This window comes from Dipodomys ordii, unplaced genomic scaffold (genome assembly GCF_000151885.1).
Source record: "Dipodomys ordii isolate 6190 unplaced genomic scaffold, Dord_2.0 Scaffold14, whole genome shotgun sequence".
In the NCBI taxonomy this organism is placed as follows: Eukaryota; Metazoa; Chordata; class Mammalia; order Rodentia; family Heteromyidae; genus Dipodomys; species Dipodomys ordii.
The window spans coordinates 5,522,087-5,534,787 of record NW_012267230.1 but is presented as its reverse complement, the minus strand read 5'-3'; the positions used below and the strand labels follow the sequence as shown (position 1 = coordinate 5,534,787).

At 50.3% G+C, this 12,701-nt stretch overlaps 2 protein-coding genes across 2 annotated transcripts; both read right to left on the bottom strand.

Moving 5' to 3' along the window:
• Nucleotides 1-315: 315 nt before the first annotated feature.
• On the bottom strand, nucleotides 316-1,179 carry Znf771 (zinc finger protein 771). Its single transcript, XM_013011180.1, has 2 exons — nucleotides 851-1,179; nucleotides 316-480 (listed from the first exon to the last, which is right to left on the bottom strand). Exons 1-2 carry the CDS (start codon nucleotides 965-967, stop codon nucleotides 316-318), a joined length of 282 nt encoding a protein of 93 aa, XP_012866634.1. The 5' UTR covers nucleotides 968-1,179.
• A 6,278-nt stretch (nucleotides 1,180-7,457) lies between these two features.
• Znf48 (zinc finger protein 48) lies at nucleotides 7,458-12,633 on the bottom strand. Its single transcript, XM_013011385.1, has 2 exons — nucleotides 12,514-12,633; nucleotides 7,458-9,858 (listed from the first exon to the last, which is right to left on the bottom strand). Exons 1-2 carry the CDS (start codon nucleotides 12,590-12,592, stop codon nucleotides 8,066-8,068), a joined length of 1,872 nt encoding a protein of 623 aa, XP_012866839.1. The 5' UTR covers nucleotides 12,593-12,633; the 3' UTR covers nucleotides 7,458-8,065.
• Nucleotides 12,634-12,701: the final 68 nt, after the last annotated feature.

Here is a 12,701-nt window from a genome sequence, read left to right as displayed (position 1 = left end):
CCCCCACTCCGAAGTCTGAACTAAGTCATCTCTGGGTTTTACCGCCTCCATGTTCCTGCACCCATCACACAGGCTTGTGATTGTCTGTTTGACACCCAGCTCTATGGAGAGCAAAGGGGAAGTGCTTTGTCCCAATCACCCAACACAGAGTCTGGCACACAGCAGGCCAGACATCTGCGTTAGGGAAGCTAGGATGAAGGGCAGAATGAGTAAACCTTTAGATTCTAGGTGGGAGATGAGAGCCAGATCCCGGGCTTCCATCTGAGGAAGGCTGAGCGTGGAGCTCAGGACTGTGGGTGGCGGGCCCCAGGGTGTTTATGTGATGCTTACCTCCTTGTTGTCCACAGGGATCTTGAGTTTCACCACCTCATACTTCTCCTCACCTTCCTCCTCCTCACCCTTCACCAGCAGCACCATCTCCTCTTGCATTTCTTCCTCCTCCTCCTCCTCTGCCTGCTGTTCTCCAGGCATCTTGGTGATCTGAGGCATGGAGCTGGATCAGAAGCTCAGGACCCGGCCCCTCCCCCCTGCCCCTTCCCATGGCCCTGACCCAGACTAGGCGGTGCAGCGGTGGCTTCTCTAGCCCTGCCCTGGCCTCCGAGTCTGGCCCTCTCTCATCCACCCAAGCCCCATGCTCCGGCGCAGCCCAGGGGCCAGCCTAGGACATATCCATTCACCCCCACTCATCCCGGCATTCAAGGCCCTGAACAGTTCGAATCCCCAGCCCTCGCTAGTCGCTACCCTCCCCGCGCTGAGTCACTCCCCGGAGCCTGGGTCAGCGACCTGGAGCCCTGCGGGACGGGCTGGAGGCAGGATGGGGCGGCGACCCAGGGGAGGACTGCGCACTCACCAGCCCAAGGTTCGGCGCTCGCGCTGCCCCAGGCCTGGGCGCGGGGCGGTTCGCTACTCCGTGAGGCCGCGGCTCCGGGGACGGGGCGGGGGCGGGGCCGCGGAGGCGACCGCTCATTGGTCCGATGGCCTGGCCACGCCCCTAGGGAGGAGTCCAGATGACCCAGACATTAGGCCCTATCCGCCTGGGGAGGCCCAGAGCCCAGCCCCTGCGCTTACCGAGAGACCCCCTACTCCGCAACTCTTAAGGATCGGAAAGCTTCCCTTGCCCAGCTTTCGAGGTGCCCGCAGCCGCGGTCGAGTCAGCTGCGAGGTCTACTCCGCGGCCAAGCTCGTCTGCTCCGCCCGAAATAGGCCACGTGCGCTCCCGCCCCGGCTAGGGCCTCTCGCTGGCGCCCCGCCTGGAGGGCGGACCCTGTTGCCTCCTCACCTCTTACCTCGTCCATACCTTTCCCCCCCTCCTGTTTCTTGCTTCCTTTCGTACTCTGCCCGATCTTCCGGCCTCTAGGATGTCTTCTTGCTTCTTTGAATTTATACCGCCCAAATCAACAGACGCCCAAGCTCTTCTTGTTGTTTATTGTGTGGTAAACTTACTTTGCGCCGGTTAGGCCCAGCATTTACACACTTGGTCTCATTTGATGTGCACCGCTGGGAGATGGCCCATTTTACAGATGAGCTAAATGAAGTTCAGGGAAGTAAACTCATTTGCCTAAGTTGTGACTTGTACCCTAGCTGGAAAATTAGTCCAAACCCAAATCCAGACCACCAAGGTTTGGCCCTCAGAATAATTTGTGTGTGTGTGTGTGTGTGTGTGTGTGTGTGTGCGCACTAGGGCTACTCCAGGGGCTGAGATCTGAGATTCAAAGCCAGCCTAGGACAGGAATATCTGAGATACCTTTATCTCCAATTAGCCAACAAAGAAGCTGGAAGTGGGGCTGTAGCCCGAGTGTAGAGCTCAGTCTTGAGTGAAAAAACTAAGGGACAGTGTCCAGGCCCTGAGATCAAGCCCCAGTACACACACACACACACACACACACACAGTTCAAAACTGGAGAAATCTTTTAAATATACACGTAGTTCAAAACAGTGGATAAATCTTTTATAAACTGTAACATTTAGAAATTGGGGTATGGGGCTGGGAATGTGGGTTTAGGGGCTGGAAATGTGGCTTAGTGGTAAAGTGCTTGCTTAGCATGCATGAAGCCCTGGGTTCGATTCCTCAGTACCATATACACAGAAAAAGCCAGAAGTGGCTCTGTGGCTCAAGTGGTAGAGCAAAAGAAGTTCAGAGACAATGCCCAGGCCCTGAGTTTAAGCCCCACGACAGGAAGGAAGGAAGGAAGGAAGGAAGGAAGGAAGGAAGGAAGGAAAATGGTGTATGGAGCTGGGTGCTGGCTGCTCACCCCTGTCATCCTAGCTATTCAGGAGTCTGAGATTTGAGGATCACAGTTTGAAGCTAGCTTGGGCAGGAAAGTCTGTGAGACCCTTATCTTGAATTAACCTCCAAAAACTGGGAAATGCAGCTGTAGCTCAAGTGATAGAACACTAGTCTTGAGCAAAAAAGCTCAGGGCCAGTGCCCAAGTCCTGAGTTCTGGCCCCAGGACTGAAAAGAAAAAGAAATTGGGATATGGAGCTATGGATATAGCTCACTGGAAGAGCACTTGCCTAGCCATTCAATGGGGGGAGGAGAGGAGAAAAGAGAAAAATTGGGTTATTATACATAGAAATCTGTTCTCAATTCTCTTGAACAAGCTGATGCTTATTTCCCCATTTTATGAATGGGGCAACCAAGATATTGAGAAAGGACAAATAAATGAAAAAAAATACATTGTCTACAATCTGTATATTGTCTCTTTACAATAGCCCTTTGGGAATCAATAGCTCCATTTGACAAATGAGAACATTCAACCTTGTAGACATAAAGTAATTTGCTCAAAGTCTCACAGCTGTTAAGAAGTGGATTCTAAGCTCCTGTTCTTCTATTGCATAAAATGCTCTCTTGGGAACAAAGTTACACAGGAAACCAGTGACAGAGCGAGGACTCAAATCTGAGTTTCTGTCTGCAGAATCCAAGGCATAATTTGTTTGGTTGGATTACATCTGCTTAAATTTTATCACTGGCTCAGCATGGAGAAAAGGACAAATGACTAGATATTTACACACAAGATCCCCCAAAACCATTTTGATTGTGTTTCTTCTCTAATCCCACTATGTGCCAGATACCATTCTAGGTATTGGGGGTATCACAGGGAACAACAATAACAACAAATCTTGGCATCTGTGATACTTCTTTTTTGTTTTTTTTGGGTCCGGTCGTGGGGCCTGAACTCTGGGCCTGGGCACTGTCCCTCAGCTCTTCAGCTCAAGGCTAGTGCTCTACCACCTGAGCCACAGCGCCACTTCCGGCTTTTTTTCTTTTTGCTTATGTGGTGCTGAGGAATCGAACCCAGGGCCTCATGCATGCAAGGCAAGCGCTTTACCACTGAGCCACCTTCCCAGCCTGGCATCTGTGATACTTCTAAGAACAGGAAAAATGTAAACAAGTGGCTGGAATATAACAGGTAACAATGAAGCCCTAGCTTGTATTCCATCCCCAGCACTGAAAAAAAAAAGTAAGCAAATAAACATAATAACTTAATAAGGAAACCAGAAGCCAGTAGCTTACCCCTGTAATCCTAGCTACTCAGGAGGCTGTAATCTAAAGATTGAGGTTCAAAGCCAGCCCCAGGCAGGAAAGTCTATGAGGCTCTGATCTTCTCCACTAAACTACCAAAAAAAGCTGGAAGTGGAGTTGTGGCTCAAGCTAAATGACAGACCTGAATTCAAGGCCAAGAATTGGCACACATCAACACAAAAAATCAATATACTGATCTGGGAGTGTAGCACAGTAGTAGAACATGTGCTTAACATAAGCAAGAACCTGGCTTCTATCCTTAGCAGCACAAAAGTTTCCTTTTTCTTTTTCTTTTTTTAAAGACATTATGAATCACTTATGTACATACAAAAAGGACACTGGGTGACCTGGCAGAACATGAAGCCATTGAACAACTCCTTGAAAGGAGCAGGCACTGGTGCAGACCTCCCTAAACAAGTGAAGGACCTTGGAAAGCAAGCCAGAGGGAGTTTGTCAGATTGGTAAAGAAATTATGGGATTGTAAACTCTTGTAGAGTCTCACAGACTTTCCTGCCCCAGCTGGCTTCAAACTGTGATCCTCAGATCTCAGCCTCCTGAGGAGCTAGGATTACAGTCGTGAGCCACTGGTGCCCAGCTGTGTTATTTTCAAGATAGGGTCTTGCTCTATGCCTGACCAATGTGGACCATGATCCTCCCACTTGTGCTTCTCTGTGTCACTGGGGATAACAGGCATAGGCCACCCATTGGTTGAAATGAAGATCACACTTTTATCAGACTGGTTTTAAAGGTTGATCCTAGGATGATGCATACTTTCTTCTTTTTCTTTTTTTTTCTTAGTCATGGGGCTTGAACTCAGTGTGGGTGCTGTGTCTCAGCTTCTGCCCTCAAGTCTAGTGCGCTACCACTTTGAGCCACAGTGCCGCTTCTGGTGTTTAATTGGAGGTGAGTCTCACAGACTCTCCTGCCCAGGCTGGCTGTGAACCTGGATCCTCAGATCTCAGCCTCCTGAGTAGCTAGGATTACAGGTGTGAGCCACTAGTACCTGGTTTGGTGCATACTGTTTTTTTAGTTCTACCTCAAACACCATCTCCCATGCTTTATGTATTTTTTATTTTGTTTGGTGCACATATTGAAGCTTGAACCCATAGCCCTAGTTTTCTCGCTGGATTTGCTTGGTCATAGCTGGCACTCTACCACATGAGCTATGCCTCCAATCTGTCATTTTATTGGTTAATTAAGAGACAGTCTTGTGGATTTTTTTTCCCTGCCAGGGCTGGCTTCAAACCAACAGGAGGTATCAGTCTTCTGAGTAGCTTGAATTACAAGGAGTGCTAGAAATTCTATTTTTGAAGGGTCAGGAGGGTAGGATTGCTCTGTTCTCTAAAATAGCCCCAAACTCCTGTGTTCAATGGATCTTACTGCCTCTGCCTCCCCAGTAGTTTGCACTATATGTGTATACCGCTAGCCTGACTTCTTGGAAACTGCCTCAGAAACTGTGTGCTTGGTACCAAGCCCATGGTACACGCTGAGTCAAAGATGGGTCTGAATGACATAGCCAGACCCTTTCCCCTTTCTTAGAAAAATAAAATAAAAACAGGGCTGGAGGTGTGGCTTAAGTAATACAGTGCCTAGCAATCCTGAAGTCCTGAATTCAAACCCTAGTATGTTAAAAGAGAGGAGAGAGAGAGAGAGGGAGAGGGAGGGGGAGAAGGGGGAGGGAGCTGGAGAGAGAGAGAGAGAACAAGAACAAGGAAAAAAACGAAGAGGCTAGCAAGCAGGCATATAGCTAAAAGTATACAAGTGGTAAGCTAAGGAGCTAGGCTTATCAGAGAGGGAGTAGGGAAAGGGAGAGACAGTAAGCGTTTATATGCCTAAGCAGTATGGCCATATGTAATTTTACAGCCTTCACCAAGGTCAACTTGGAAGCAAGTCAGGAAAACAGCCAGAACCATCTTCTCAAAAGCCCCCTAAGGGCCCCATTCAGACTAGCTCTGCCTGTGCAGTTACAGGCAAAAGTTCAAGACAACCAGTCTTGAACACCAAGTTCCAGTCTCCAAGTGGTACACAACTTAACAGGGGTGGACAGATGGGGAGGAAAGGCACTGTAGCAAGCTTTGATTTGTTTCTAGGGAAGCCAAGTGGGAGGCTGCGATCTCTGGGGAATTTCTATTCAGGACTACTCCCCCAGGACCATTAGCCTGGGACAAGCAAAATTGCAAGCTATCAAGTACTTTAGCATTGCTTCAGCTGGCCAGATGTGCCCTGGTGTTTTTGTTCCTGGCCTATGAGGTCAATTATTCTTGCCCTTCCCCCTTCCCCCTCCGAGGGCCCTGGCACAGGGAACTGTGGTTACTTTCTGCAAGGGATGACATTCTTTTTGCCTCTCTTTGGGCTGTGCAATCTGGTTGTTTTCTGCTACAGAAAAAAGAGCCTAAGGGAGGTGAGTTTCTCTGCATCCTTGTCTTGAGTGTCTGGACCTAAAGGACTGGAAACATTCCAGCCAGCTCCAGCAAGTTTTCCCTCCCTTTGCTGAGACACACAATTATCCTTTTAAGGGTAGTGCTTGATCCAGGCTTTGGCCTATGATAGCCAGTCCTTAACCTGGGTCAGCAGTTGGTAGACTTGGTATTTGTGTGTCAGTATTGGGGTTTGAACTCAGGGCCTGGGTACTATCCCTTAATTTTTTCATGCAAGGCTGGCACTGTACCACTTGAGCCATAATTTCACTTCTGGTTTTTTGAAAGCTAATTGGAGATAAAAAAGGTCTCACAAACATTTTGCCTGAGCTGGCTTCAAACCAAACCTCCATCCTCAGATCTCAGCCTCCTGAGAAGCTAGGATTACAGGCATGAGCCACTGACACCTAGCTCTGGCAGCCTTTGTAGACCCGATACTGGAGTTCCAAAGTGGCTGACTATGCCAAGACAACCTCTAAAGGACTCAGAGAGCAAGGGATCCACATCCCTTTAAGGGCTTTGCCTGTGGTAGTACATTTACACCATTTTAATCGTCACAAGACAGCATGTTAAGAACATATACACACACCACACACACAAACCTACAACAGAGTCCGAGCCTCAGGCAAGGAAGTTTATTAGGAGACACATGGAAATGTGGCTGTCTGGCCTTTGGAGTTTTTCTGGCATCTCCTGACCTCAGTCCCAGTGAAGTCCCCAACCCAGCCTGCTGACCTATGGGCATGGCATGGCACCCAAACTGGATGCCACTAATGGCCTAGCTCTCTGTCTGTCTATTCCTCTAGGGTCCAGTTGTCATGGCAGTCTAGGACACATAGATCTGAGCTGCATCCAAATCTGCCCCTTTCTGGCTAAGATTGTGTTTGATAGCCCCAATTAGAGGTGAGGACCACTTACCACACAGTTAACTTTCCCCATGAAGGTGATCAGAATGCTCCACCTCATTCTTTTTTTTTTGGGTGCCAGTCCTGGGTCTTCAACTTAAGGTCTGGGCGCTATTTTTAAACTCTTTTTTTGCTCAAGGGCTTAGTGCTCTACTAGAGACATAGCTCTATTTCTGGCTTTTGGCGATTAATTGGAGATAAGAGTCCCACAGACTTTTCTGCCCCGGCTGGCTTTGAACCTTGATCCTCAGATCAAGGTTTAAGTCTCTTGAGTAGCTAGGATTATAGGTATAGGTGTGAGCCACTGCACCCGGCTTTTATCTCATTCTTAATTCCTAGCCTTCATTTCCAGAAGTCTCATTGCTATATCTCAGAAAGCACAGGGCAAGGCTGAGAAAAGTAAATTCTGAACAGACAAGAAGCAGCCAAACTTTAGGATTTCTTTTTTTTTGTCGGTTGTGGGGCCTGAACTCTGGGCCTGGGCACTGTCCCTCAGCTCTTCAGCTCAAGGCTAGCACGCTACCACTTGAGCCACAGCGCCACTTCTGGCTGTTTTCTGCTTATGTGGTGCTGAGGAATGGAACCCAGGGCCTCATGCATGCAAGGCAAGCACTCTACCACTGAGCCAACTTCTCAGCCCTTTCTTTTTTTTTTTTTTTTTCTTGGAGGTACTAGTGTTTGAAATCAGAACTTCCTTTTCACTAGGCAGGATCACACTGCTTGAGCCATATTCCAGCCTTTTTTGTTTTATTTTTGAGATAAGACTCTCCTGGGGTTGACCTGGACTTTCATCTTCCTATTTATGCTGTGATGACAAGCACCTACCATCATAATCAACTATAGGTTGAGATGGAGTCTCCAGAACTTTCCACTCCCACTTGCTGCAATCACAGGTGTAAACCACTAGTTCCTTGCAAACTTAGGGTTAGGAGTCTACAGATCGTAATCCATTTCTCAATTTCCCAAGTATTTAATGAGCGCCTGTATGTGAGGCGAGATTCTAGAATCGGGGAGTACAGGCCATACTGGCAAGGTCCTAACACCTTGCCAGGACAATTTCCTGAGCATCAAAACACAATTATGGTCTCCGATCTCTATTTCTACCTACCCACTCCTTTCTCCCACTGCTCCCTCCCACCACCTCCCATGCCCTTCTCTGCTTCAGCAGCAGATTCCCCTCCCTTTGGTTTGCTGGCTCTCCGCCCTCTCCTGGACCCCATCATTCCAGTCCTGTTGGTGATTCTTCCTTGAGAGGCCTTGTCTGAACATCCACTATGCCAAAGGGTCTCAAGGCCAGGTGCCCCCGCTGGTGCTTGATGCGAGCCGAGCTGTCACCAAAACCTTTGCCACACTCTGCACACTTGTATGGCTTCTCTCCAGTGTGGGTGCGCCTGTGTTTGACCAGATCTGAGCTTCGGGGGAATTCTTTCCCACAGAAGCCACACACATGGGGCTGGCTGGGTCCAGAGGGTTGGGCCCGAACTCGGGGTCGTGGAGTCGTGGGTGCTGGGCCAGGTGGGTTATGGGGCCGCAGGAGAGTAGATGGTGGTGGTGGTGGTGGTGGCCGGGCACGTTCACCACGATGGGTGCGGAGGTGCTTAACTCGGGCTGAGCTATCAGCAAAACCTTTGCCACATTCAGGACAGAGGTAGGGTTTCTCTCCTGTGTGCACACGATGGTGTTTTACCAGGTCAGAGCTTCGGCGGAAGCCCTTGCCACACTCAGGACATTTGTGGGGCTTGTCACCTGCCAGGGGTGGGGGTGGCTCCCCAGCCTGGGGGCCTCCGGGTTCTGGCTCGAAGCCAGGCAAGCCAAAAGGCCCATCACCCGAGTGTGAAGGGCTTCTGGGTGTCAGGGAGGGGCTGGTGCCAAGAGGTGGTGGAGGTGGGCTGGAGATCAACGGGGCTACAGGGTAGCCTGCAAAACCGAAGTCTTGGGGTTCCATGTGTGTCAGACGATGGCGAAGCAGGGTAGAGCTGAGGCTGAAGGTTCGGTCACATTCAGGGCAGGCGTGGGGTCTCTCGCCACTATGGGTACGGAGATGCTTAACCCGGGCTGAACTGTCAGCAAAGCCCTTGCCACACTCGGGGCACAGGTAAGGCTTCTCACCTGTGTGCACCCGCAGGTGCTTTACTAGGTCGGAGCCTCGGGCAAATTCCTTCCCACACACATCACAGCCAAAAGGCTTGGGTCCCAGGTGACTGCGCTGGTGGCTCAGGAGGCTGCAGCTGAGTATAAACCTCTTGCCACAATCAGTGCAGGTATAAGGCTTGTCCTGTGCCTTGGGTCCCTGGGCAGCAGTGGGGGTGGCCCGGGATGGCTGTTGTCGAGGTACCACCGGCCTGGGGGGCTGCTCCCCTCGGTGTGTCCGCTGGTGCTTTATGCGGGCAGAACTATCGCCGAAGCCCTTCCCACAGATGCCACACTTGTAAGGTTTCTCACCCGTGTGTGTCCGCTGGTGCTTCACCAGATCAGAACTCTGCCGGAAGCTCTTGCCACATTCCCCACAAATAGTGGGGCGCTCACCAGCCGGGATCCGGGGTCGAGGGATCTTTGGGGGACCCTGGGTCTGTGGCCGAGCCCTGTAGGGCTTCTCACCACTGTGAGTTCGCTGGTGTTTGATGCGAGCTGAGCTATCGCCAAAGCCCTTGCCACACACCCCACATTTGTAGGGCTTCTCCCCGGTGTGGGTCCGCTGGTGCTTCACCAGGTCCGACATCTGCCGAAAGCTCTTGCCACACTCGCCACACACTGCTGTCCGATCACCACTCCCCTGGCCCCAGCGTGGTTCTCCCAAGACTCGGGGGGCTCTGTCCCGAGGCTGAGGCTTCCCTAACCCCTCTTTGTGGACCCATAAGTCATCCCAGGTCTGGATACCTTCAGGTTTTAGAGACACAGTTCCGACCTCATGAGCTGGAGCCAAATCTTCCTCTTCTTTGAATCCCAAGTCATCTTCTTCCTGTAGTTCAAACTCATCAGGCTGAGAAACCTCCACGTTCTCACTCCCTAAAGCTGGGAAAGAAAGGAGTTGCAGACCTCAGCACTTGATCATTGAGCTGTATACTCAGAGCCCACCAGATCTTATCTTTGATATCAACCTCCATAAAAAGACTCTGTGTGTGTGTGTGTGTGTGTGTGTGCAGATCCTGGGCCTTGAACTCAAGGCATTGTCTAAGCTTTTGTGCTCAAAGCTAACATTCTACCACTTGAGCCACAGCTCCACTTTTGGCTTTTTGGGTGTTTAAATGAAGATAAAAGTCTCATGGTCTTTCTTGCTTGGGCTGGCTTTGAACCTTGGTCCTCAGATCTCAGTTTTTTTTTTTTTGTTGTTGTTGTTGTTGTTGTTGTTTTGGGTCCAGGCCTGAACTTTGGGCCTGGGCGCTGTCCCCCAGCTTTTTAGCTCAAGGCTAGCGCTCTACCACTTGAGCCATAGCACCACTTCCGGCTTTTTTCTTTTTGCTTATGTGGTGCTGAGGAATTGAACCCAGGGCCTCATGCATGCAAGGCAAGCCCTCTACCACTGAGCCACCTTCCCAGCCCAGATCTCAGTTTCTTGAGTAGTAGGATTACAAGTGTAAGCCACTGGTGCCTGGTTATAAGACTTCTTTTGACAATGGCTTAGTCTCAAGGATTTCTCCTCTAAGCTTGTCAAGCACTTATTATCTATGCATTTTAGTAATAATGGTAATACCTATTTACCATATCCTTAATATATGCCAATCTCACAGAACTAAGAAAAGGCTTAGAGCGTAGCTCAAGTGGTAGCCATCTTTTTTTCCTTCTTGTGCTGGGACTGGAACTCAAGGCCTGGGTGCTGCTTTTGAGCTTTTTCACTGGAGTTCTACCACTTGAGCCACCTCTACTTCCTACTTTTGGGTGGTTAATCAGGTATAAGAGTCTTAATGGGGCTGGGAAGGTGGCTCAGTGGTAGAGCGCTTGCCTTGCATGCCTGAGGCCCTGGGTTCGATTCCTCAGCACCACATAAGCAGAAAAAGCCGGAAGTGGCACTATGGCTCAAGTGGTAGAGCGCTAGCCTTGAGCTGAAGAGCCAAGGGACAGCACCCAAGCCCAGAGTTCAGGCCCCCACAACCGGCAAAAAAAAAAAAAAAAAAAGAGTCTTAATGGACTTACCTATCCAGCTGACTTTGATCCTCAATCCTCAGATCTCAGACCAGTGAGTAGCTAGGATTATAGGTGTGAGCCACCAGTGCCTGGCCTGCCTAGCAATCTTAAGAGCCCTGAGTTCACACTCGAAAAAAAATTTGTATCAATCACTAAGTTATATGGAACCCCAAAAATCCTAAGAGATAGTATTACCATTGTAATTACTCTTATAGGCCGGACACCGGTGCCTCACTCCTGTGGCTCACGCCTGTAATCCTAGCTACTCAGGAGGCTGAGATCTGAGGACTTCAGTTCAAAGCCAGCCCAGGCAGGAAAGTCCCTGAGACTCTTATCTCCAATAAACCACTAGAAAACCGGAATTGGTGCTGTGGCTCAAGCAGTAGAGCGCTTGCCTAGAGCTGAAGAGTGCAGGGACAGCACCCAAATCCAGAGTTCAAGCCCCATGACCAACAACAACAACAAAAATTACTCTTATAATCATAGAGATGCTGAGAACTTCGTGTTTTTTGTTGTTTGTTTGTATTTTGTGCTGGTCCTGGAGCTTAAACTTAGGGCCTGGGTGCTGTCCCTGAGCTTTTTTGCTCAAGGCTAGCACTCTACCACTTAAGCCACAGCTCCACTTCTACCTTTTTGGTGGTAAACTAGGAGAAGAGAGTCTCATAGATTTTACTGCTCTGGCTGGCTTCAAACCTCAATCTTCAGATCTCAGCCTCCTGTGGAGCTAGGATTACAGGCTTGAGCGCACCAGTGTCCCACTCAAAGCCAGATTTTTAATTTAAGTCTGACACCCACGCCTGTGTTACCTATTACACTATGTCTCTATTTTGAAACCTGGTATGTGTTCTATTTGTATCTTGACATATTACCCGGTTTTGTAATTTATTTCTTCACTCATCCTATGTATGACTGTGGGTACCCACAGCCATCCCTCAAGATGCTTAGGAGTGGTAGGAGCGGTAAAATAAAGTACCAATCATTATAGCTCGATTCAGAGAGAGGAGACAGGAGAAAGGGACAGACATTTGCATTGGAACAGAGAAGATCCTGGAGAGGCAGAGCAGATAAAGCTAGAGATGGATGTCAGGACTAGTCTGAGCATGCAAGATCTGGACTAAACAGAAGCTAAGAAAGGCTTTCAATTAGTAGAGCAGAGCCAAGGAAGGCTTGAAAACGCAGAGACCAGATTAGATCTGGGACGTAGATCAATCCGGCTGCAGGAGAGCATCACTGGAGAGAAAAGGTCGAGGGGGAAGGTTGACTGCAATTGCTCGGCTGAGACAGAACGAGACCTGAAGTAGGGCAGAGACCGAGAGCGTGGTGTAGACTGTGGGGGAGGGGTGCGATTCCGGAGCAGATGCCCCTTCCGGCCTGGCACACAGTAGGTGTTCAGAAAGGCTGGCTTCCTCCCTCGGAGCGCGCTCCCCTCCCCCCCCGCCCGGCAGCACAGCTCCTGTCCGATCCCCCCCCCACCCCATCTCAGTGGGCCAGAGCCCCAGGACCCGAGTCTCCACCCAGCCAAGCCCTGTCAGTGGGGGTCCTCACCTGCACCGGCGCCTCTCGGCAGCTCCCTCTCCTCCGGGCTCCGCAGGTTCGGACCCCAGGGCTCCACGGCGCGCTCCATCGCGCGGCACGCCGCCCTGGGCAAAGGGACAGACACCAGCCCCAGCGGTCACGCAGCCATGTGCGGCCCGCGGCGCCCTGCCGCCGCCCTCTGCCGGCCGAGGCGGGCA

Coding starts and splice junctions, on each gene's coding strand:
- Znf771 (XM_013011180.1), bottom strand. CDS start 967: ATGAGCGGTCGCCTCCGCGGCCCCGCCCCCGCCCCGTCCCCGGAGCCG. Junction 481..850: donor GAGCGCCGAACCTTGGGCTG/GTGAGTGCGCAG, acceptor TCCATGCCTCAG/ATCACCAAGATGCCTGGAGA.
- Znf48 (XM_013011385.1), bottom strand. CDS start 12,592: ATGGAGCGCGCCGTGGAGCCCTGGGGTCCGAACCTGCGGAGCCCGGAG. Junction 9,859..12,513: donor GCCGAGAGGCGCCGGTGCAG/GTGAGGACCCCC, acceptor TTTCTTTCCCAG/CTTTAGGGAGTGAGAACGTG.